This window comes from Artemia sp. Qi Xiang Cuo, chromosome 16 (genome assembly GCF_049724085.1).
Source record: "Artemia sp. Qi Xiang Cuo chromosome 16, ASM4972408v1, whole genome shotgun sequence".
Taxonomy (NCBI): domain Eukaryota; kingdom Metazoa; phylum Arthropoda; class Branchiopoda; order Anostraca; family Artemiidae; genus Artemia; species Artemia sp. Qi Xiang Cuo.
The window spans coordinates 7691380-7718145 of NC_142809.1; the positions used below are offsets into that span (position 1 = coordinate 7691380).

The 26766-nt window shown below is 37.7% G+C and overlaps 2 protein-coding genes across 2 annotated transcripts in view; both read right to left on the bottom strand.

Annotated features, from left to right (window-relative positions):
* Nucleotides 1–405: 405 nt before the first annotated feature.
* Nucleotides 406–15697, bottom strand: LOC148942524 (uncharacterized). Its single transcript, XM_089102294.1, has 3 exons — nt 15667–15697; nt 10604–10755; nt 406–1259 (listed from the first exon to the last, which is right to left on the bottom strand). The coding sequence occupies exons 1-3, from the start codon at nt 15695–15697 to the stop codon at nt 1050–1052; spliced, it is 393 nt and encodes a 130-aa protein (XP_088958420.1). The 3' UTR covers nt 406–1049.
* Nucleotides 13634–26766, bottom strand: part of rhea (Talin_middle and talin-RS domain-containing protein rhea) — a 214086-nt gene continuing 200953 nt past the window's right edge. Inside the window, exons 33-37 of the mRNA XM_089102200.1 lie at nt 26112–26245; nt 24688–24813; nt 23785–24030; nt 21126–21397; nt 13634–16807 (exon numbers count right to left, since the gene is read on the bottom strand). Coding sequence (XP_088958326.1) covers nt 16237–16807; nt 21126–21397; nt 23785–24030; nt 24688–24813; nt 26112–26245 — 1349 coding nt within the window. The 3' untranslated portion in view covers nt 13634–16236. The remainder of the gene's footprint in view (nt 16808–21125; nt 21398–23784; nt 24031–24687; nt 24814–26111; nt 26246–26766) is intronic.

Sequence of the window (26766 nt, forward strand, 5' to 3'; positions counted from 1 at the left end):
AAGTGCAATCATAATGACTTTACCTATCGAAAAAATTGTTTAAGAAGGCATACTTAGCTTTGTAAGTGCAATCATAATGAATTTTACCTATCAAAAAGACTGTTTAAGAAGATTTAATTCACTTCAACTGACAACAGCGCCATCTAAATTTGTCAGTCTGGGGTTTTGGATTACTCAAACGGCCACCAGAGGACTCAATGTTTATCAAAGTATAAACATATACTGAACAAGTACTGACAAAACTCTACAAAAGTGACCCCGCGTACCTCAGCGCCTCTAGAGGGTAAATGTTGTACTACTTAATCGCTCCGAGCAATTAAATTTAATACCGCTTATACGGAACAATTATAATCACCAATGGAACTTGTAATTTACTCGCCGGTTTCGCATAGGTATGGAATCGTCTCCGGAGACGCGGACAAAGGGTCACTTTTTTTGTGTGGAGAGGATAGGTTTTGTCAGTACTTGTTCAGTATGTGTTTATGCTTTGATGTTTATGGTGCTTTGATAAAAGCGTAGACGGCGTCGAAAGAGAAGCTTAGTTAGAAGCTCAAGCCTCTCCTGGTCGCCGTATAATCTAATAGGTAATCCTTCTCTCCTTAACATCTTCACGACCCCAAAAATGTTTGGCAACAATGTTTGGTTATAATGTTTGGCAAGATCTATTCTTTTCATTTACTGGCCAAAGCGCTGTTTATGCACCATCCAATGTCTCGGCACTTTTCAGCTTGAGCGTATGCTTGAGCCGCAGCAACATGACCTTCTGACTTTTCATGGGCATGGGGTTTCTCATGGACATGCTTAAAATTGGTCAGCCCAGAAACAAACTGTGACTTTTCGTCGGAAAACGCGATGCATATGCTGCAAAGAATTGATTTTACGGTCATTTCTCTAGTTTCAGACGTAACCCAGGATCGTGAGACGGAACCAGTGGTAAGTTTCCGGTAGTAAATCGAGCCGAAGCTAGGCTTTTCTATTTGAGGTCCTGTGGGCTGTAACGGATGTGACCTCATGAAATTTAATTTCTGAGCTAGTGTCGAATTTGGCGGTTAAGAGTAGGAAATAGACACGCTTACTGGCAAATGTGGTTCACTATCAGCTAGCTTCGCTTCCGAGTCATCGCTTCTAGTATGGTTTGTATATGGTTTAGGTTTCTCCGCTACTGACTTCAATGGTCCGGAAGGCGTCACAGTATTTGACGATGTTGGCTCACTCATAGTTGAAACTGAGTCGATGTCGTGCTCTTCTTCGACGTGGTTCTAAAAAAAGGAATATAAGCATAAGAATACAGAGGCACACAAGCAGCCAAGGTAGGGTTAAGCTCTCAAGATTTCTGTAAAATATCGCAGGCATTGAAGCCAGGACGCTGAATCTTGGTTCAAATTCAGTTTTTGATTTTCCCACAGTCCGAGAACTGTGAAAAAAATCCGATCCGATCATTCACTTTTAGTTTTATGAAAGTGAAACCTGAAAAAATGGACGAAGAAAAAAACCGCCTTTTCAGACGTCGTGTGGCCAGGCCTAATATCCCGAGACTGGAAAAAATCGCCTTAAAAACACACTAGTTAAACCGAGGCAATAATAACTCATAGTGTCGACTCAACTGACCTCCATTGGGTGGGGCTCTGTCCGTGCTGTTGTCGTCTAAGCACCTACCGAGCTGTGGTTGGCTAAGCACCTGATTTTATCAATAATCGTGCTAAGAATTGGTATAGCGGACGCAGCCTCAATAGATTGGCAAACTTTTTGATCTGAAGATTTGCCCCTAACTAATCGACAGGCATGCGAAAAAATACTGAGAATCAAAGACCAGCTTAGAAAAAAAAAACTTCGAATCCTGGGCCACAAGTTGAAAAAAAGGCGGCAAAAAGTTTTGCTGACCTTAGTTCTCCGTAGAAATGATAACTTTTTCTGTTTTGGGTCTTTTCCAGCCTCGGAAAGTTCTTTTCTTTGCTTCAGTCTTAGTTTTTCCGCACCTCCCTTAACTTTCCATCAGTTACCTCGTCCATCTTCTCACAACTTTAAAACTGATGAACGCAATAGCCAAAATATTACGCTTTTTCTAAGCTAAAATCTTTTCACTTATGAAAACAAGACAAATTTATCATCTAACACTTCCCAACAGAACACCTTGACACTCTAGTACGTACTGACTCTCCTACTAGCTTGTAACGGAATCGGGCACGCAATGGCACACAAAAATTCAATTCCTGCGAAAAGCGACAACCTCTGGGTTCTATTTAGCAGATTTCAGCCCACGAATGAACCTGTTTGGCAGCAGCATCTTTCCCTTCCTAGGGCAGGATGCTGGTATATACGCTAAATCTGTACGTAAGTCTATAATAACACAGCCAAAATATTGTAAATCAGATTTTTTTTTTGAACATCATTTGTACTTTTGTAAGTAGAAAAATTAAACACGACCGGCCAGAAGCGGCCCGAAATTGATAGGATGCTGGTATATACGCTAAATCTGTTAGTCAGTCTATAATAACACAGCCAAAATATTGTCAATCGGAATTCTTTGTTGAACATCATCTGTACTTTTTTACGTATAAAAATTATAACGACCGGCCAGAAGCGGCCCAAAACCGACCGACACATGGAGCAAATCCCCCCAGCCCAATCCGCCTCTGGACGCAAGAGTCACTCCTTGCTAGTGAAAAACACAGTACGTTGTTGCCTCCTCTTATTGCCCCCAAAGCCATAATTCGACACACGACCAAGTTCGAGCCAATAAGATGCAGAATGAATCACTTCAGCAATTCTTTTATACCGTTTTATACAAGTGTCGTTAATCATACCAAGTTTTTTTTCTTTTTGTTCCTGTGTTGTAAGAGATAGTGTAATTTAGTATAGGCTCTTGCCAATACTATGAAAGCTGTTCTAAATAAATGAATCTTTAATAACTTCTTTCACCTTGTTATCTTCGTTGAATTCATTTCCAAGGTTTTTTATTTCGAGCACGATTTCCAATCCTATTATGTGTTCAAAAAATTCTGAACGAAATTGGAAGAGCTTAAAAGAAAATCTGTCATGTTTGCTTATTGAAGAATAGCGCGGTTTTATGAATGCCACAAACCTGTCTATTACCAAGGCATGAGTCATGACAATTTTTTTCAACTTGAAAACAAAATTGACCAAAAACTTGAAATTCAAATTTTCGCCCTGCTGGTATGGGAAAATTACAGTGAGATTTAAAAATGCTTCTTCTAAAAATGTAAATGGTAATATGTTTCACAATATGTGCTCGTGCAGATTGCATGGTATTACCAATTATCAAACACAGATAAACTACCGAGTCAGAAGACCTGGTCAATTGTGACCCTAGTTGAATCTCGGGTTTGACGGAACTAGTCAGAAAACTCGAACTTGACCTCCAAGACAAAGTCGCCACTGACTTTTATTGGCTCAAGTTAAATAAAATACGGATGTTATTAAAAGCTTTCACTTGGGGGTTTTCCAGCGCTCTTATAATTGGGATGGAGGAGGAGCGTACGTAGCTGTGCTGGCTTCAGGCGGCTTGGTGCTGCAGTGAATTATTAATAGTAGTAGTAGTAATGATTAATTATTTTCGTTCCAAGTCAATAGATAACGCAAAATTAAGAGCGATTTATGCTACAATAAATGCAAAACGGACTACATTGTTAGTTCCTTTTATGCATTATAAGTATTTGACCCGTTTATAGGGTATTCCGACTATTACCTGTATAAATCAAATACCCGTTTTTTTCTGCCATTTTAGGCTGAATGTACTAGCAAATAATTCATGATAATTGAGTTTTGGAATACGCATTTAATTTGTTTAGATGATGAATTGTTCAAAGAAAATCAAATATCCGTTTACAGCTTATTACCCATATAAATCAAAACCCATTTTTGTCTGCCACTTTAGGCTGAATGTACTGACAAACATTTCATTATAATTGAGTTTTAGAACACGTACTTTATTTGTTTAGAGGATCAATTGTTCAAAGAAAATCAAATACCCGTTTACAGCTTATTACCAGTGGCGGACCCAGGGGGGGGGGGCGCCGCCCTAGTGTAGTCCAAAGTAGTGTAATTTACTAAATTTACTCAAGTTTGCGTTAATTAAACTTGCTCCTAACGCAAGTTTATCGGATCAACCTATTTTGCGCCCCCCCCCGACAATTATTTTTTCGAATTAGCCTATTTCGCGTCCAACCCCCTTACAAAAATCCTGGATCCGCCCCTGCTTATTACCCGTATAAATTAAACCCGTTTTTGTCTGTCACATTAGACTGAATGTACAAACAATTAATGACAATTGAGTTCTGGAGCATACCATTAACTGAAACTGCACTTTACCCTAGCAAAGGATGAATTACGGACAAAACACGAAACAAAAGAATAAGTTTAATAGTGCTGTCATGCTTCAATATAAAAGTCTTTTAGGCTTGGTTTCTTTTAGTAGTTAATGTTCCGTATGTTATGGGGAGAGGGTTTCAATACCTCAATTGAACTTTTGTCACTCTGTAGGTCGAGCAACAGTCGCCAACATGATAGTCGAGCAACATCCAAAAGTCTATCCTTTTTTTTGCTTTAACCCCCATTTACCAACTTTCTGTCGAAGGTTATTGAGGTCAATTCGGAGTGGAATTACCCATCAAAAGTTACTAGCAAAAAAAATTGACGTAATCCTCGAAAAAGTGGGGTACTTTAAAAAAAAAATTACCTTGAAAATAATTAAACCATCAAAACATAGCATCTTTAATAACCATGGAACAGAAGTTCCAAAACCTTTATTTATAAAGATACGAAATTTCATAGTTTCCCCAAAAGTGAAAATATAAAACGGATAGGGGTGGATACAGAATTAATGAATGGGAGAGCAACATTGACTGCTCCCTCGTCGCTATTTTTGCCCCATCTATGATTAATATTGCGTTTAACATCCTAGGGGTGGGCCCCAAAGATCATTTCCTGGATACGAATGCGTGTCTAATAGGTTGTTTCCAAGAGGTGATTGTAGACTTATTGCCCACTATTGTCGACTAATACCCTATTGGCTGTCGAGATAAAACGTAACGATTGATGAAAGGTATGTATTCTTTTTTGATTTTACCGTTTCCCTTACCTTACAGAAGTTAAGAATTAGTGACTAGAACTACAAGTCAATAACAACTAATGTTATAACAACAATAACAATAACAACTGATGTTAGTTCTTAGCCCTCGTCTACTATTATGACAACACTTTTCGTAGTTACTGAATGCCGTTATTGTATCTTTGATTCATTTCATGTCTTCATTTCCTTTCAGATTCGTTCATGTGTCTTTGTTCAGTTGTATCTACTATTACAACGTCTTTGTAGCTTTTCTCAAATTCATCTCCACCGTTCATTCATTCATTCCACTTCGCATTTCATTCATTCATTCCGCTATTAGGAAAAGTGTTGTTCCCAGCTTCCCCCTTTTCCTAAATCCAAAAATGTTGCCCTTTTATTGGCCAATTATACGCTTTATGCGTGAAAGTTGAATGTTGTTCAATTCGATAAGCTATGAACGGAATACGGAGATGGCAATGTAGTTGTGCGTAATTTTTGTTTATTGATGTGTGACTGTCTTGTGGCCTGGGCGTGAGAGTCAACTGAAATTAAAAAAAATATATATATACCAGTGTAAAGAGCATACATTTGTGCTCAGGACCGTCACATATGGGGGTAAAATCCAATTTCAGTAAAATCCAATGTCCCAATGTCAGTAAAATCGTGGCGCTTTGCGCCACGATTATTCCGAGGCCGCTAAAATTCTTTTTTCGGTTCAATAAAGACCACGAAAATATTGACATGTCATCTACAGAAATTTCGAACTTGGTCACTAAACGCAGCAGTTTTATCGACTCCTGCCGTGATTTTACAGATGGTGCCACAATCTTCCATTTGTTTAAATAGACAGTATTAAAACAGTGACATGATATATACTGAAATCTGAATCTCGGTTGGTAAATGCAGCGGTTTTACCGACTCGTGCAGTGATTTTCCGTATTGTATTCGAAACGGGCAACTGAGGTCTGGGGGGCTACCTGGGGTCAGGAGGGGCTAACTTGGGTCTGGAAGTCCCCCCTCTCTTCCCGCCCCATAACAAATTACGCCCCTGCTATCAGGCCGATTGAAGTCTCCATGGCAAAGTTACGTCTAGTCAAATTTATATCTTATTATTCACCTATTTTATCCCCCATCTATTCAAACAATATTACGTTCACTTGGTATTCTCAGACTTGAAGTAGATGACATGCATATTTCAAAGCAAATAAATTGCGGTGGTACCGCGTCTGGGCCGGCAACGCGGTGGGCCGGCACAAAGGAAAAACGGGGGAAACTGGTGTTTAATCCCATTCCTGTCATCCTGTGGTTGTAACTAACAGGAATTGTCTCATAAGTAAGCGAAAGCCACACAATCAACGATATCTTGTACCTTTTCGACCGATCGAGCTCCCCCCCGAAGCTGCGACTGGCTACCAGTATGCCACTGATTAATTGCTCGCACCTTCCACCTATTTTATTGCGACCATAATTTTCTTCAATCCATAGAGTTATGCCCAATCTATTATTCAGCAACACCCGGTCACTCTCAAACAAGACGGATGAACTAGAAACTGTCTTGCGTCAGAATAATATCTTAGTTGCCGCTATTACAGAAAGCTGGAAAGTGACTGAACAAACTTGTGCTATCTCAGGTTTTACCACTAGTAAAATCACACAGACAATACAGAGGTCTCAAGCGCAAGAAACCGTAAAGAATTTTTATTGAATTTGCAAAAGGGGGTAGATTTTTTGCCGCACTAAGCTTAGCTGCCCCACCATTGTTGTGTGGAGAATTCAATCAGACGAATAGGCAGTATTTGGATTCTAGTCTTGGTCTGAAACAAATTGTCAAAAACACTACTCACATTGCTGGCAATACACTAGACTTGATTTTGACAAATGCTGAAAGCTTCTACCACAATCCCCACTGTCTGGGATCATTGGCAAAATCAGACGATTATACTGTCTTCTGGCAGACAAAAACTCCCGTAGCAGCTCCTAAACGCATCCCAGTTGTAGTGAGACATGTTGCTAATAAGAACATCCGGTCATATGAACGATGGATAACTCAGTATGATTTCTCAGCAGTAATCAACAAAGAAGCCCTGGACAGAAAAACAGAACTCCTGAACTCGATCTTGTACGGAAATTACAAGGAACGCTTCCCAAAAAAGACTGTTTACAAGTTCTCCTCTGGTCGCCCCTGGATCACAACTGATATCAAGGCTCATATAAAACAGCGGTCTCAAACTCATGATGAAGGTTTATGCAGCTAAGTCGTTGCCTTCTGCCGCAAAGCCAAGAAATCGTTTTTCTGCAAAACACGTTGATCCATGTCTGTTTACCAACTACAAAAATGGCCCGATTCAGTAAAGAAGCTGGCCGGCAGAACCAGAGACCCCCATTAACAGATTCCTAAAGACGACAAATTTCATTTGACAGCGTCAGAGGTGAACAGTTTTTCCACTGGTATATGCACCACTTTCCTAAGCTTTACGAGTGAAGAACTTGCACAAGTTCTCTAAAAATCTAGACAGTCTAGTGAGCGACCGCCATTAAGCCTTATCAAGTTTCCAACACCTTAGTGTATCTCTTCAGGCTTTACGATGATACTCTATCCTGCCTAGAGAAGGGCAAATCCGTCGTCGATTACTGACTATAGAAATGCATTCGACTTGATCAGACACCTTGTTACTCTTGAAATCTTAAGTGAAATGGGTGCCAAAACCGATCTTTTGCTTTTAGCTGTCGACTTCCTGGCTGGCCGTGAACAGTTTGTCTTCACCTTGGACGAAAATTATACGAACTCTTTATTTATTCCTATTACCTGTGGTGCCCCTCAAGGTGCTAAACTTGCTTGCATTGTTTTCCTGGCTGTCATAAGCCAAATCCTTCGGTCTTTCAAGGATAGATACAAATTGTGGACGATTTATCCTTCCTACTAAAATATGTACTCGAAGGAGACTTTGCTGTGCCGACATTTGACCCTTACATTACTAGTATGTTTCGAACAAATTGTAAAATTGCGACTCTCACACTCTCAATAAATTGAAGTACAAGGTAATGAGGTTCAACCCTCTAAAACCCGATTTTCCAAGAGCCAGTACCCCTCTTCCAGCCTGTAAACAGCGAGAATATACTGGGGGTTACCTCCTCAACTGATAGCAGATTCAACAGCCATGAGAATGAGCTAGTTCACAAAGGCTACGCTGCCCTGCAATCGCTTATTACAATGACAAGGTTCGGTTTCAGTGGAAAGTCAATAAAACTGACCAGCCTATACTAGCCTATACTTATGTTCAGCCTATACTAGAATACTCATGTCCTGCTTGGGGCCCGAGTGTCCAGATAAGCTCCGGGCAAGCCAAGATATTAAGGCCATTCAAATACGCGCTTTTAAAATTATGATGGGAGAAAGTTATACTTCCAACGAAAAGCCCCTTGAATTACTGAGACTTGAGTCACTCCACAACCGCTACCAAAATATTAGAATCAAAGTTGGACAATTCATTCTAAGAAGCCCAAAAACACTGGCGTATCCTCCCCCCGAACACACTCACCAGAAGAAAAAAACAAGTTGGAACCAGTTTATTGCCGCACAACGTGTATCAGCATTCTTTTGTTCCCTTTTTCACGGGTCTGTTTAACAGAATAAAGTAATCGTAGTTTGTGTGCAATTTTTATGTACCTTGTAAACATCTCGGTTTTAGTGCTTCTTAGTGCTATGTCGAGTATGTCAATAAATATGTCTATGTCTATACATTGGCGATTTGGAAAATTCTCACATCTATGTTACATTTTTGTCATGTAACTTTTAATTGCCCTAGAGTAGAGATCATCAGTATGCGAAACAGAGGACGTCAAAAAAAGCGGCGTAATTTAAGGTGCAGCATTCCTCTGCTAAACTAGCAAAAATAATCAGAAAATTTTATTTGATTTTTATAAGACAAAGTCTATTTAATTAATTTTTATCTTTAGCTTCAGCATAATTGAATTCAAACCCCTTGGCCTAGTTCCTGGATACAGCCGTAAACTAAACACCAGCTCTAAGGTTATTTTTTTTCTCTCAATGGCATTACGAATCGACCCTTGATGAGAATTTATTAAAAAAAAAAGATTTCCAACTGAAAGTAAAGAGCAACATTAAAACTCAAAGCAAACATAAATTATTCCATATATTAGAGTAGCTGCCCCTTCCTCAGCCCGTGCTTTTTACGTTAAATCCTCGAAAATACTTCTCATTCAAACTCAGCGGCCCTTGTGTTTCAGGAGTCGTTCTTAAAGAATTAGAACAAAAAGCAAACTTTAACGTAAAGAGCGAGGGACGAGGAAGGGGTAGCTCCTCTCATACATGGAACAAATTCTGCTCATTTGAAGTTTTGGTGTTGCTCCTTACTTTCAGTTGAAAAACTTGTTGACCATTTTTCAAATCCTGGCAATAAGTCCCCCTCCCCACCCTTTGCATAAAATTTTCCGTCGGAAATTTTGCCCGGAAACTTTCCTCCCCAGGGAAAAATCTCCCCGACAGGGAAGTCCCCCCCCAGGAAAATCTAAGTATATTTTACAATAACAAATCCTATATGTAAACATTGTAAGAATTGCATACCTTCCAACCCTTTCCCCAGAATCTGTGGAGGGCAATGTAATCACCAGAGGCATTGGTATTGGACCTTTCAACTATTTTGAACCAAACGGCTATCTCGAAATTTCGATCGGATATATTTGGGGAAAAGGGGGCGTGGGGGGAGGGCTAGTTGCCCTTCAATATTTTTGGTCCTTCAAAAAAGGCACTAGGACTTTTAATCTCCGTTCAAACGAGCCCTCTCTCAATCTTCTAGGGCCCTTGATTCGATGAAATCACATCTGGGAAAAAAAAAAAAAATAAATAGACATGCATCCGTGATCACTCTTCTGGCAATTTTTTTTTTTTACAAAATTCCTCTTTTTTGTAGGTAAGAGCTTGAAAATACTACAGTAGGGTTCCCTGATATGCTGAATGTGATTTTCATTAGATAGTTTGATTTGTTGGGGCGTCCTCTCCCAATTTTCGAAAACCATGTGAATTTTCTCAGACTCATAGCTTTTGATGGGTAACATTAAACTTTATAAGTTTTACATTTTTTGGAATCGTAAAACCCCATTTCTTTTGATGTGTGAATCGTTGTCGAAATTTATTTTTTTAGAGTTTCGGTTACTATTAGGCCGAGTCGCTCCTTACTTACACTCCGTTACCACAAACTTTATGAAAAGTACAAAAAACAATGGGAGCCATCATCATAAAAATTACGCAAGAAGGTTGACCCTATATTTACACAGAGCATGGCTCTGCAAAAAAGCCGCTGCGGATTACGGAGGAACGCATGCGCCTCTTGCCGCTCACTCCTTGCAGTTTTCCGCAAGACTCGTGCGTTGAAAACATCTAACGCATGCGGCTAAAACGCATTCGGATTGTGGAAGAAAAGAACATGGAGGCATTTGAAAGGGTTATTTCAGCTTTTAAATTCCATCAAATAATATATGACAAAAGTCACCCTAAGCATAAAAGATCCTACTTACTTCAGAAGGCTTGAGAGGAGATCTCGAGAGAGACGAATTTGTCAGATAGGATTTGATGAACAATACACTGGTCGGTTTTAACAGTAAGCTATCCACCAAAGTATGACCAAAGCTCACATTCCACAGATAGGAATGGGGGGCGGGGGGGATATCTGTTTTACCACTTTGGGCTCACCCCTTTTTTTGACAAATGCAGCTGTGATTTGGTAATCTTGCTCAAATAGCCCAGCTTAGGCTCTGTAGATCTAGACTGCTAATTGTAGCTGGGCCACAGTTACGGGGAAGATGCAACATCCTATGTCAGGGATCATGCAGGACAAACCTGTTAAAAAAAAGTGGATTTAGTAAATCAGACAAGGCCATACCCAGAGCGGGGGTTAGGGGGGGGGGGTTGAACCCCCCTCCCCCAAATGTTTGTTTGACTCGTAAAAACGTAACAAAAATGGATATAAGCAAATTTTGTATGGGTCTTGAGGATTTTTTTTGTGTGAGCACCCCCCCCCCCCGAAAAATCTTTGAGTAAAACCCCCTCCGAAAAAAAAAATCCTGGGTACGGCCTTGAACTCAGATGCAGAAAAAGCGACCAATTGCAGAGATCCTGGTAAATTTGGAATATAGGACCATAATGAGATAGCTAAGAAATACAACTTTTGATCTGAACCGAGTCCGCGGTTTCACCGTTGCGGTACGGAATACTTATGGCAAACGCCTTATTCGAAGTTTGAAAACTACAGAACCAAAATATTCCTGAAAAAAATAAAAGAAAAGAAGACAAATAGACAAAAAATTCATTGTCAAGCATTTTAATTGATATGTTTAAACATTAAATAAAGCATAACAACACAAAATCCAACAACTAGGCTTGTTACACTAAAATCGTCAAAAAGCAAATTTATAGCACCACAGGTCAAATTAAATACATTATCAAAGAGTATGGACCACTTTAAGAGTGGAAACAGGCTCTAATACCGACAAAAAAAAAAAAAACATTAACGCATCTAGCGTTCAGCGTTTCTTTTCTTCAGTGTAAAAGACTAACTCAATTGGTGCTGTTGGTACAATTAGTATAGTAATACGAATATGATCTCAGCATCAGACAGTAAAACCATTACTAAGCTTGAAAAAATGCCAAGAGACGCCAAACGCTAGATGGCGCTGTTGTCTGTTATCAACACCAGAGTTAGTTTCTACTCTAATAAATTACTCATACTCTTTGCGCACAACGTTAAATGCATAGGTGCGATTCAACTCCAAAAATTATTAACTTTATATGGTGACACAACTTAACTAATTTTTTTGGGACTAATATGATCCTAATAACACACTTATACCCACAGGCATACATAAGACAGAACTAGAACAGGGGGGGGGGGTAGACGTAGGGTCTCAAGCAGTACATGTTACGTAATGTAGTCCTAAATATGAGCCACTAACAATAAACCAACAAAATTGGGGGAACAATGAGGGGGAGGGGATAATTAATCTAAATGTTTTCTAACCACTAATCTTCTAAACTACTATTTAGCTCTCATGAGTTTAATACATAAACGTGAAAATACAAAATGCTACAAATATAACAATAATAAATGCATAATCACATCCTTCCACGATTAGTGAATAACAACTTTATCATAAACTTTTTTTGTTTACATCTGAAATTAAGGGGGGAAATTTAGGCTATTGGAAAAGAGGATCAGAAGTTTAACTTTCGACAATGTTTACTCCATTTATTGTAAGGGTCAAAAAGTGAGCACAAAGAAATTGAAATAATTGAATATTTAAAATAATTTTAAAGGCAATAATTTGTGTCTCAAAAAATTTAATATTATACGAAATATGTTATATAATATTATATTAAATAATATTAAAATGTTCAATTTTCAAGTACTATTTTCGAAAAATATGACCACACCAGGCTGGAACTATATCTGATATTCCTTTTTCAAAGATTTCCCACACGTGTTCCTAATATTCCTTCTTAAAATTCAAGAAAATGTATATTCTCGAAAATATAGAACATTTTTTCAAATTTTCAAAATGCTAAAATAACAGATCGTCCTCTACGCACGTATACTTGAATCAAAATTTCTCAGTGTGGCACGCCTACCCCCAGCGAAACAGGTTTATTTGGGATATAGCCACAGCGTACTTAGGTACCAACTGTCTACGTTAACTCAATAAAAGGAACCGGCTATTAAACGCGGAATCCTATTTCAGATGTTCTATTGCGTAAATAATTTTCTCTTTTTTCAGTATTTTGTGTATATTCCAACAACACAAGAATAGGTACTTGTATGATAAACCCCCTACTGCTCAAGTTTCATTGACGCATTATAGAACCGGTTTTTTCGTTAGTCTCTTTCAGCTTAGCGTGAGACAAGACAAAGAGAAGTGACAAAATAGATGGAAAATATATAATTTGGGCTATATATTTGCCCATTAGGAGGGGTTAAAGTATTTGGAGTGTGAAATTAAAAAACAATTTTTTCTACATAATATGCATAATAATTGTACCTAAGACATTAGACATGGAGACCCGCTATAATTTACCCCCCCCCCCCCCCCTAATGTGCAAATGTATAGCCCGAATTTGTTTCTAAAGTATTAAATTTTTATCATATTTTGGCATATTCCATTAGGATTGAGCGTCAGAGAAACATATTAGAAAAATATCAGGTAGTGGGTATATCATACAAGTACCAAGCATAGAAATATTATCTAAATACATCCATTTTTTTTCAAAAAAGGGTATTCAACGTTGAAAAAATTTTGAGAAACGCCTTTGCAAAATTTTGGGAAGCACTGCTTTAGCCCGTAGGCGTGAAGACATTTCCTCTGAAAAACATTTGAAAGTGACAAAAAACACAACAATGAATTTTTTTTTAACTACGCTACGACAACGCTCAGCAGTTATCCAGACTATAATGTCATCCAGTTTCCCTTATCTTTGAGAAAAAAGAAAACACAATAAGATGGAAGATAAAGACAAATAATATGAAAATGATTGAAGAAATAATGAAAAGTTATTCAAACGAGGTAAAATCATTCTCAAAAATAAAAACAAAATATATACAGCTTTTCTGATTATACGTGAAGGGCTAGAATGACAGCGATGAATTATAATACCTAAGGTAGATGAATTAGACAGATAGAGGGTGGTGGGGGCTGTGGCGTAACTAGGTGAGCAACGTGGAGGACTGCCCCTGGGTGCAGTCTCTGAGGTGGTGCCAATCTGAAGTTTTTTTGTTCATTTTTTTTGGAGGTGGTTATGACCGAAATTATCCCCAGGCGCTGAAACCTTAGCTACGCCTCTGGGTGGGGAAGGGGGCAATATAAGCCAAGCTTCATAAAAAGTTAACGAATAAATCCTGAAATCCGTTCATCATATCCATATTTATTATCAGAATTAAAACCTACTATTAATAATATTTTATAATATTAGAATAAAATACTATACTAATAACCAACTTAGAATAAAATTTTTTAAATGCAATTTTAAAAAGCAAAAAGTAACTAGAAAAAGTAAATAGAAATAGTAACTAGAAAGGGTAACTAGAGAAAGAACAATAAACGTAGATAAAACCAGTTATGATAGACTTTGTACCAAAAACACAAAGGAAGCGAAGACCTACTGGAACGAGCTAAATTAAAGCGGTACTTGTTAATTATACAGAACATACCCAAGAAGTTAATTTAGGTTAATCACAATGAAATATACCAAGATATGATGAAAATATAATACTTTAGTAGCAACGGTATGGAAACTACAACAAAGAATTATGAAAAGCAGGCCGCCCAGAGCACATTATATTAAATACCTAACCAACTCTATATACCAAATATTTAATTAAAATATACCTGCATTGTAGTTCATTTCACGTAAGATTAAGCTAATTACAACCGAATGGGAGAGAAAAACTGGTTGACTCAGATTAAACAAAGCAAACTTCTTGAGTGTGTTCTGGATAATTAACAAGTACCATTAAAGCTCTGTTTCCACCGTCCCGATTGTTATTAGAAATCTATTCGAAAAATCGAATATGAATTGGGCAGAAAGTTTAAAAATAGGACCAAAGAGTATGGGTAACTTATAGAAGTAAAAACTGGCGCTAGATAAAAAAAAAAAAACAACTATCGACCCCACCTAGCGTTCGGCAGCAATTTCCTGAGTAATAATTAGTGTATGATTTTAGTTCCTGGCGGAAAATGATCACAGAGCTTTAAAAAATGCCAAGTGTAGCCAAACGCTAGATTGCGTTGATAGTTTTTAATTATTGACACTGGCGCCAGTTTCCGCTCTTACAGTTACCCACACTCTTTGAATAGGACTTCCAAATGTAAACAAAGATTTGAAACAAATTTCAAAACAAGCATAAAATTCAATATAAAACTGTAAAAAGTTGTTGGCAGTTATTTCTTAAATGAAGAAATTTGTTTTTTTTTTCGAATTTAGAACTCGAAATTTATAACATACTATTCAACAATTTTTCGGTTGTCAAGAAATTTCACTAAAAATTATCAATAGTTAATTTAAAACTTTTCATAGAAACGCAATTATTACTACATATTTTGTAAGAACGGTAGAAACAGGCCTTAAGTAACTACGATTTCAAAATACTGATACGAGTCCTATTTATAACGCTGAACGAACGTTATTTTGACGGGATACTAAGATTAAGGAAGACAGCGTAAGAATAGATGGCACTATGATGATAGATTCCAATCAAGAGACTAGGTGGGAAAAAATCCTATTAGAAACTGATACTGATTAATCCTTATTTTTATATATACTAATCCTTACTTTATATATATTTATGATTCTCATCGTAAAAGACCGAGTCATATTTCCCTATCTAACAATGTGAGGTACAAAAACTCTGACTGTATAAATCGACTTTATACACCACGCTTGACTGCAGTTTTAAAAATGAACCCATTTGTGACAAAATGTGACATGTTTCTTTTTGTCTCCACGTGGAAAAAATATACCGCTCTTCTACATATGTACCATAAAAAAAATGCTTACTCATATTTCTTTTTCTAACGAAATGAGGTACACAAACTTTGACGGCGTAAATCAATTTTATACATCATGTTTAACAGCAATTTTAAACAAACAAATTTTCGACAAAAACGCCAAGTCTCTTTTTTATTACAAAAGCCGTATAAAGTTCGATAAAAACGAAAAAAACATCAACAAAATAACACTAACCTTTTGAAGTAAACCTCAACGAAACAGAGTTAATGTTTTACACAGGGTAGAGTTAGTGTTGTTTTGTTGTTGTTTTTTGTGGGTTGAACACTGAGGAAGACTTGGCGGTGGCCCTTGCCGAAATATCTGCTCTGTATTTTCGCTTTCTTTTCCAGTGGCTCAAAATCAACCTCGTTTCTTGGTTTTTAATTATTTTTTTTCGAACGATTTTATCAAACCTAATGTCTAACCAGTGTGGTCTTAGGAAGTAATGCCAACCGTACATCCAGAAGCTTACTCATCCCTGTAAGATATTTTTTAATAATTGTAAGGAAATCTCGATGAGAATGATAAACCAAGCATTTAAAATAAGGTAATCCACACACAGATGGTATGCAATCCGATTAAAATTTTGAACTTTTACATTTTGAGAAGAAATGAACTATTTGGTTTCTTTTTGAAATGAGGAGCTTGAACTACTGGTAATATGATAAGAGCTCTCGAAACGCTTTGTTGTTGTTGTTTCGACTTTCTCAAGATGGGAGGACGTCATATTTCCTGGATAATTCGTTTTTACAGTTGTAGAACTTGTATAAAATTGCTTGGATCCATCTTGATTTTTAGGACTTGAAAACATTTTGATTGACTCCTTAAACGAGGGGATTTTCTCTTCTATACTCGAGTCCGCGTTTTGATCAATATGTTTGGTAATAAAATGTGGCGGCGTCTGTAAGGGTTCAAACTGTCGCGGCAGTGCAATTCGTGTTGCTTGTGTAGATAGCCGTGTTGCGGAGTTGCGAGCTGGTGTTGCTGGTGGCGTTTTCTTCGGTGTTATAGTACCATTAATACTTGTGGTTTGTCGGTCTGAATGCTCACTTCCACCTGAGTCGTGACGCATGCGCAGTTGTACTGGTGTTGAGTAGGCAAAACCTTGTGTCCCATAGACACTCTGCTCCAACTCTGAAGTATCCAACTGACTTCTGTTGACAGAACTTTGATAAGATGTCTCAAATCTGCAACAGAACAAACAATCCATTAACCTCTTTCAAAATTCCAGATTTCTAGTTGACAAATAAAATAAACAAACAAAAATATTAAATAGAGCAACAGTTCAAAGCTCAAAACAAATGCTACCTAGTATAAAAAAAAACGGGATGGGGGTTCAAACCGCGGTACCCCCCTCCCTCCCCACACACACCTTGAAACGGCCTTTATTAGACAAAAAAGTGTGCACGAAGAATGGAGAAAGATGATACATCCAAGGACAAAATTTGGAGTGGTTCCTCTCCCCTTTTAACTCCTCAGCTAAGAAAAATGTGAAATCAAATTATTGATACCTTTGTCAATATTAGACAAAATCTAAAGCATGAAATTTTGAAAACAGAATACGTATAAAATGAATATAATTAACGCTGATTCTATTTAAAGCCCACCGACAAAAAAAAACAACAAAAAAACAAAAAAGTAAAATAAGAGGAAGGAGAAAAATACAACCTCAAAACATGGCAACTTAGAGCTGGAGGGAGGCTTAGGGACAAACAAGGCAACCCTCCTGAGGACACAGGAGGCGTGGCAAATTTACAAAATATGACTACGTCATTAATGAAAAATATTATGTTCTGATTCTTTTTTCGGTAAAAGAGAATATCTATCTTTTTCGCAATTGACCGTCTACACGTTCCGAAACAAGACGAAGAAGAAGTAAATGGGCGGAGACGGAATATTCATGGTTATTATGCTCATAGACGTCAATGGTGACGTTACTTAAGGTCCCAGACCCCCAGAGGAAATTTGGGGGCATAATCTTCTAATCAACTAATCATTTTACCCCATTCAATACCCCAAAATAACTGAACCTCCATGTCTTTGGTGAGTTCATGAAATAACCTCTAATTATTATTATGGGAGAAACATCTCAGCAGTAGCTACAATAATCAGCAAATATTTAAACTTCAGTCTAATCAACTGTGGGCCAAATCCCGTGTGTTTTGGTTTATTGTAATTACCTTTTAACGGGCTTTTATCACACCTACAATTAAAAAATAGTTTTCCCAATTATTTACTACAACTGCTACTATTAACAACTACCTCTACTGAACTTAATCACTAATGAACAATTAATCACAGCACAAGGCCGCCTAAGGCCTACACGACAGCACTATGCAAGTTTCTTGGCTATATTGAAGTTGAAGCTATATAGAAGTTGGCCGATCGTCCTGTAGTGGCGGTGGGTTTTAATCTCATGTTGGTATTACGGACCCAGAGTTGGAACCCATCTGTAGCAACACACAATATGAGAATACGTGAAACCCTCTTCATATTAATCCAAACAAGAAGAATTGGCCGGTCTCGGGGGGTCGGTACTCCTTAAGCGCCTTTTGACAGTTTTGGCCGTAGTCCTTAGTTTACAGGCGCAACTCAGTTTACAGATGCACCTCAGTTTACAAATGAACCTCCGTTTACAGATGCACCTCAGTTTACAGATGTACCTCTGTTTACAGGTGCGCCTCAGTTTACAAATGCCGCTCCATTTATAGATGCACCTCAGTTTACAGATGCACCTCCGTTTATAGCTGCACCTCCATATACAAATACACCTCCGTTTACAAGTGCACCTCCGTTTTCAGGTGTTCCTCAGTTTACAGGTGCACTTCAGTTTACAGATGCACCTCCACTTACAGACGCACATCAGTTTACAGGTGCGCCTCAGTTTACAGGTCCAACCCAGTTTACAGGTGCACCTCAGTTTACAGGATTGCATTTGTTTCCAGGTGCTACCCAATTTCTAGTATTTTGATTTAAAATTTTATTAGTATTATTAACTCCAAAAGCGGCAAGCTTACGGTTGTCGCTTACAACAATAAAGCCACAATACACAAAACGCATGGATCGAAAAAAAAACCTGCTTTCTAATCAGTCACATGTCAGAAAAAGTCGCGGCTCCGATGCAAACAACTATGAGAACAACTACTTTTTAAATTTCTTTTAAAGCTTTCATAACTATGTAGTCTCCCAATTCTCTTTTATAAATTTCACAGGAGAGCAAAAAAGGTGGCAAATGTTTTAAGAGTATAGATAGATATCTTAGATAGATATTTAATGCTCTAAAGCTACAAGCGCCATGGCTACAAAAAATAACAAACAAGAAAATAACTTACACATATACACAATAATTTCAACACTCACCCTATCCCCTTTACAAAAATCTATCTCTATGTGACATACCCAGTCTTATATATTTTGCTATCATTCTTATTGTAACATAACTTTTGATCCCATTACTGAAACCAACCACTCACTTGTCCCCACATTACCAAAAAATAATTCTTTCCTTAAATCCTGTAGTTCGGGACAAAGGGTCATGAAGTGAAGCAGATCCTCACCATTTTCTCCACACATAGGCATGAGTAAGGACCTTCCATTACCTTTACCCGCCCTAAATATTTCCTCCTTTCTCCAAGTGCTGGAAAATTATATCAGAGACGGAATAATTTTTCTTCAACATCCAAGATAGACAGAAGGAGGACTGATATCAGCTCTATTATTCAGCTTCGTCTGTGAATGAGAAACGCGGACATGACACATTCTGAAGAAAGGAAATAAACTAATAGATATGTTGAAAACGAAGATAAGAGGAAAGGGTTTCACCTAAACGTTTTATTTAGTTTGAACGGTTGGCAGCAGTTGGTTGGCAGCGCCCTCCCAAACATTGGGAGGGCAGGGGCAGGCATGTGCCACCTAGATTTTTTTACGCCCTCTAGATTTAGAGAAGTAACTTTTTTATTGATATTTCGTTGAAAATGCCCTTCTCTGGTATTTTCACACAATTTACAAAATTGAAATACTGATTGAAATAAAATATAATTGAAATAAAATAAAATATAATTGAAAATAAAATAAATTAAAAAAACAAAAATTTGCTTCCTCCTCTCCCCAAAATTTTTGTGAATTGACGCCACTAGTTGAAAGCAAACCCTAGTTTTATAGAAAATGGTACATTACACGTTTTAGGATCCTACAATGAGCTTCCATGAAGCAGCAAACATGGAGTTTAAGACCTTTTGGCAGGGGCGTAATTTTCTGTGGGATAGAGGGAGGGGGCAAGTGATCCCCCCCAGACCTTATTTTGCCCCCCCCCCCCACCCCAGGTGAAATTTTGTTTAAAAAAAAAATCTTGTCAAAACTAAGATAAGCCTGCATAATTTAATTCGAGAATAAAGAGAAATGGGTCAGTTTTTTGTCAGTTAAATTGGTCATTTAGTATGTCTTTGCCTTTATGTTAGTATATGGCTCATTTTTCACTGTCATTTTCACTCAATTTGGGAAAATTGTCTCCATTTTGCCCCCCCCCCCCCCCTAGGATTTTAACGAAATTACACCACTGCCTTTTGAGTACAAGCTTTCAATGCAAGGTGAATTATTATTTTAACTAGGTGTTGAAAACAACACATCTTTACGTATTTTTATTATAAAGTTTTAAATCTAATTAATGCAATAAAACCAAATTAGTGATAAGTGATGCATGCGCCGAGATTGGTTTTCGGGAAAAAAGGATTTTTCGCACTCCTTCCCCTCCTTTTTTCGACTTGGCTTCTTTCCAAGAATTAAAACTTTTTGAATCATTTGAAACAAGGACATAGATATGTACGAACAGTTTAGCATTAGTCTCGAATCTACAATTCAAGTACTTGCTAAGTCTCAAGCAGCTAATCTCACTTTAATTATGAAAATGTTACGGAGGATGAAAACAGAGGAAAAATTGTTACCGAGGATGCCAAAAGCATACGCATGAGCCCATATTTAGGGATTTCCCATAAAATATCCCATATTTAGGGATATTTTGGGGACGAAAGGGGCGGGGAATTCGCCTAACAGAAAAAGAGGCAAAATATGGATACATCATCAAAAATTGATTTTTTCGAAGGGGGGGGGGGAGGGAGATCATCAAACAGGTGGCGAAAGCCATATATAGACATATTTGGGCAAAGCACCTAGACGTTGAAAAGACTGGAACGGCAGTCCCATCCTTGACGTATGGAAACACAGTAAAAAGAATCATCCCCTAAGCTTAGTGAGAATGGCCCCCTTTGGAAGAACTTAGACTTGAATATATGGATTTAGCAGTTTCGACCCCCCCCCTGCAAAAAGTTTTGCATGCTCCTCTGTTAAAATATAAGCTGTGGGATAATACGACTTTCAAAATTAAAGCGGTTATGCCCTGGAAATCCTCCTTCTCTACGCTTGTTATGATCCCTCTCAGTTTCGAGAGAATTTTTTCTACCGGAGAGGGGAGAGGGTGTAAAGCGAAAAAGACAAGATAGGCATATTTACCGAGAGGAATCATTTCCGCTTTGATATCCTTCTAAATCAGATTCATTGCCACTTTTTCCATATTTAGCTTTCCGGACAGCGGTAAGCTTCCCAAGCGCCATCTCGTATTCTTTCTGCTTACGAAGGACTTCGGCTTGAGCTTCTAGCTCTTGTTTAATGCTTCCAACCATTCTCCTGGATACGACCAGGCTTTCCTCCTCTTGGTGAGCAATGGATTGCTGTGCAGCTCGGACTAGATTATCGGTTGCTCTTTTAACAGCATTTCCTGCAGCCTGCAATGACAAATAAGCAAAATCTAAGTCCAGGATCGTATAACTGTTTCTCTTTCTGACGTGAAACGGCCGCGCAAAACAAATGAGGAAATAAAATGTTCAAAATTGTGGATATCAAATCGACTGTTGGAAATAGATTCGTTTTTCAAAAGGAGGGTTAATTGTTGGCTAGTTGGCTAGTTGGTTAATGGCTAGTTGGCTAGTTGGCTAGAGGGTTAATTGTTGGCTAGTTGGAGGGTTAGTTGGCTAATTGGGGGTGAATTAATTGGTTCATTGTTGTATTGCTTTTTTGTGTTTTCTTTATGTATTTCGTTGTGTATTTTCTTGAATAAACCCCGCTATCAAATTAACACATTTCAAGGCAGACTATGAGGCACAGCAGATTATGATGCAGGCGTCTTAGATTATATATGAATTGTAATGACTGTGTGCTGCTATTATTTTTTTTGAATTCTTGGTAATTTTTCGATAAGAATTATCGACTTTTAAAATTTCAGGTGAAAACAGATGGTAGAGGAATGGGGACTTCTCAAAATTTGCATCTGCCAAATATATAGCAGTTTTTAAAAAAGACGAATTTCTTTAACTACAAGACTGCTTAAAATTTGTAAACTTATTAAATTTTATACATTTTAAGGTTGATTTAATAGCTGAAGTAGAGCGAGTCTCCTTCGGCAACGGAAGACCGGGTTCAAACTACTCTGTGGCAACAAAAAAGCCTATCCTACACATTAGGCCTGATTCATCTACAAACGATACATCCTAGGCTATATTTTATTCTTATTAACTAATTATTTAGTCTTTTTTTTATGGAAATACCAGTCTATCCTCCCCTTCTTTCTTTCTCTCTCTCTCTCTCTCTCTCTCTCTCTCTCTCTCTCTCTCTCTCTCTCTCTCTCTCTCTCTCTCTCTCTCTCTCTCTCTCTCTCTCTCTCTCTCCATTTTTAGTACCCATACGATCCAGATTTTCAACCCTATCCCTGCAAAATTTCGACAACCCGAAATTTTGCAGAAAAATTGTAAGAAAACTTAAACAAAAAAAAAAAAAAAAAAAGAAAAGGAGAGAAATTCGACAAGTTAATCACTGGCCTCGCGCTGACATCCAATTGGAATAAGACTCCTTTGCAGGGCAATAAGTTCGGCCATTGACTCTTCTCCCGCTATCCCAAACTTTTAGAAGTTTTCCTTGATGAAATTTAGGTTTTCCAAAAACTCCCCTAAATTAACGTTCGTAACATGCACAGAAGTTAATACGAAACATAAATTGTGAACTTTTGTTAATTTTAACTTTCAAAGAGATTTCGGAGACCCCAATTTTCTTCCCCGAAAACTGTGACCCGAAATCTCACCAAAAATTACGGCTCGTAATATGTACAGAAATTAATAGGAAATAACAATCATCAATTCTCAGTTACGAAGATTTCGGAGAACCAAATCTTCTTCCCCAAAATTTGTGGAAATTCTGAAAAATTCGAGGTAGTTGAAGCACTGGTCATTGATTTGAATTCAAAAGAAGGGTTAATTTCGATATATTTAAATATAAAGATAGCATATACATTCTCTTTTTAGGACTAGTTTTAAATTTCATTTTGTTTAATCTAGTATAATTTGCCTTACCTATGGGGCAAGTGTTCTTTCAAGCGCAATACCCATTTCAAGGTCACTATTCCTGAAAATGTCATTGCTGGATTATTCAGAATTTTATTAAAACCTGCAACCTTTTTTGGGCTTGACGTTGCTACAGCTACTAATAAACTTGTTCTAAAGCGCCATGGGCCCAATTTGTCCCCTGGACCTATCAGAGGTCCATTCATACCCGAAAAGAGCAAATTGTATAAGATTTTTTCTTTTGGTTGTTTAAAAATATGAAGCTCTGAGGGCAGTACATTTTGTCATGGTTGTCAAGCTGAATCATACAATAAATAGGCAAAACTGATTAGTTAAATTTGACAACCCTTTCTGTCCGTGAGAATTCAAACATCAATAACATGTTGATTCCAAAAGACAAATGCGACCTCAAAGGAAAGCTATACTTTCTTAAGGTGTTGGTGCAAAATGTTTTAAGCTGTTTTTTTTTTCACCCGTTTCTTCCTCTTTTTTAAGTTTGGAGCCCGCTGCTACCAAAACTTACAAAGGTGCATATTTGGGTCTGTTGTATCGAAGCACCTACATGCAGTGGTTATATATTGTACCAATAGTTTCTGCTATACCCTTTTGGAAGGAAAAACCCGATATTGGAATCCATTCCTTCAGATGATGGGAGGGGTATTTCGTTCACATGATGGGTTGAAGGTGAAGTTAAATTAAGTTCTGTCTCTAAATGTCCACGGGGCATCCAAACGTAACCTGTTCATTCCTCCATACGGGATTTATTAAATACTCCTCACCTGGAGGTTATGAGCAATGGGGCTTTCAAGTTCCATTTTGACTTTGCAAGCAACAAGGAGCTGGGCAGTGGAGCTAGCCACTTGTTTGGCCGCTGATATAAGCTTCTCTTCAGTTGAATTACCCTGGACTAGGGCGTTGGCAGCTTCGACTAGAGAATGAGTGGCTGCTGCAACCAGGCGAGCCGCGCTTACCAGACCTTCGGACCACTGACCTTCCTCAGAGTCGTATCTCGTTAAACGACTAACCTTAAAATAGAGAAGAAATTATATAATTTTGTTTTTGCAAAAAAAAACCATCATATGAACAGTATCTGTTTAGATTATGCTAAAGTTATGGGGAGATGAAGGTTTCACATGGAATGGCGGTTTGAAACCCCCAATAAATACACTTTTAAACCCAAATTTTTGGATTTGTTCTCTAAAATATTCTTAGGACTGATCTCAGAGAAATAGGGGGGGGGGGGATTTATAAGTTCCTATAGGATTTTGTCACATAGTCGTCTCCTTAGAAACATTTTTTGAAAGACGGATTTGCGTATGAAAAAACAGACGCCATTTTTTTCTATAGATTTCTATTTCTAAGCAGTTTTGGGAATTTGGCTCAAATTCTGTAATATATAGCCTTACCGAGGTATAATATACAACCTCACCGTGGTTCAAAACCTCACCGAGGTATCTTACATTTTCTAATACAGGTTTGAGCTACATCAACAGGCAAATAATAATCTTGATACAGTAAGGGAGCGCAGGAGAGAGGGATATAGAGTAAGTGAATAAGTAAGAAAGAGAGAGAGAAAGAGAGCGAGGGAGGGAGAGGGGGGATGAGGGAGAGAGTGAGAGGGAGGGGAGAAAGGGGGAATTGGGAGAGACAGAGGGGAGAAAGGGAGAGAGAGAGAGACTAACCTTTCCGGTGTCAATTAGGTGTCTTTGTGCAGCAGAGGCAGCTTTAATGAGGGCAGATGTTGCCGTTGCAATAGCCTTTGCAGCTTCAATAATCATCTCATGGAAACTCAAAGTCTCATCGATTTCCTAGAACGTAAAAAAGCTTAAGAATCAAATACAGCTAATTTGTAAAAGAACCACTGCGTAATTCGGTGCGATCGTCGAATGTTCCCCCCATCCGTACACATATGTCTGATACCTGGTTGATATTATCAAACAACCAAGAATATCAAACATATCTGACAGACAGAGGTAATCAAATCTGGCCTTTCAAAAATATGCACTGCTCTACAAAAAAAATTGCACTTGATAATAAAAAATGCATATCTTAGTATGCCTCCTGTACAAACAAGACACTAAGAGATACCAGAAAATCAATCATAATTATAAAGGTTAACGGTTATACTTACTCAAGGCCTGTTTATATTTAATGTTTATCATAAAATTTTTATATTTAACTTAAATCGGCTTTTGCACATGAGTTTAGCACCAATCTAAAAAAAAAAAAAAAAAAAAAAAAAAAAAAAAAAAAAAAAAAAATCAATAATCAATCTCTTGAATAAAAAAAAACAAACATTATCCTTAACCAGGCAAAGTTTTATTTGGCAGCATCCAAACCATCCTGCGAGACCTAGACCTAGACCATCCAAGACCTAGTTACAAAAAAGTGAATAAAAAACGAATTTGTGGTAAAAAAATGGCAAAACTAACTAAAGTTCATACAGCCTTACCTCCACAAAACGACCTATAGTTTAGAACTATTGAAAAGGTTATCTCTAAAGGAAGTTTTAATACCAATTTTACATGTATGTTTTTCTCTTTTTTAAGTTGTAAAAACAAACACGCAAGGTTCCTTCTGACCAACACCCCTTAAAATCAAAGGAAATTCACTATTTCCCCAGTGTTTGGCATAAGGTTCATATAATTTGACAATTCTACACCCCCCCCCACCAAAAAAATGCTCGACTGTCCCTATCGTAGACAATAATGATAAGGATAGAAATGTTAAAAAAGAAAATAAATTTTCGGTATTTTCATTGGATAAAAAATTAACCCCCCCCCCCTAGATTTTGAAAAATATATGTTGCCCCCCTATATTTTCGTTGATCGACGCCACTTTTTCTTTCTTAGTCTACTGATGAAAAATAACAATAATCTTTAAATCCAAGTAATTTTGATATTTCCCGATTATTTGCTATAAGCTTCGTTTAATACGAATGCCCCCCCCCCCCGATCCAACCAAAATATATTCGTACGTCCTTGCCATAGACAGTAAAAACAAGGATAGAAAAAAAATAATCCATATGAAAAAAAAAAATAATCCATATAGAAAAACAAAAACAAAAACAAATCCAGATAGAAAAAAACAACCAAAAGATCCATACCTTGCTTACACGTTCCCTTTCTTTGGGGACGAGTTTAGAAAGTTTGTTAGCAGCAGCATCAATTGACTTTGCCGCTCCAATTAGTTCATTTTCAGCAATTACAACGGGGTCTTCTGGATCCTCCCAATCATTTGCTGGCGAAAGAAAAAAAAAATTAAAATTAGCACCTTAAACATAAAAAAGTTCAACATTCCACACATCAAAAGCATACATACCTACATAATTGGTAATGTCGGTTACACCCAGCCAATCCATGACTCGAAAACAATCAAGTTACTTTATGCAGAGGCTACTTGAAGTAATTATTTCTACATCGCAGTTGCAGTACTGAGTTGCCACAACTGAGTAAAAAACGCAGCGCAGTTGCCACAACTGAGTAAAAAACGCACCGCAGCACATAGTGACCAAAAACTAAAGTACACGATTGAAATCTTCACTGTCGAAAACCTCACACAGGAGACTTGCAGACCCCCTCCTATTGTTTCCTTTTTTCTGTACAAGCAGGGTTACAATGTGTCCGATCCTCGCAAGCAAGTATACATTTCCTCAATTATTTTTTAGGGATGTTGAGTAACAGGCTATTCTGCTAGTTTTCCAATAATTCGGGATTTTACAAAAACGATATTAATAACTCAAAAAAAAAGGAAAATACGAG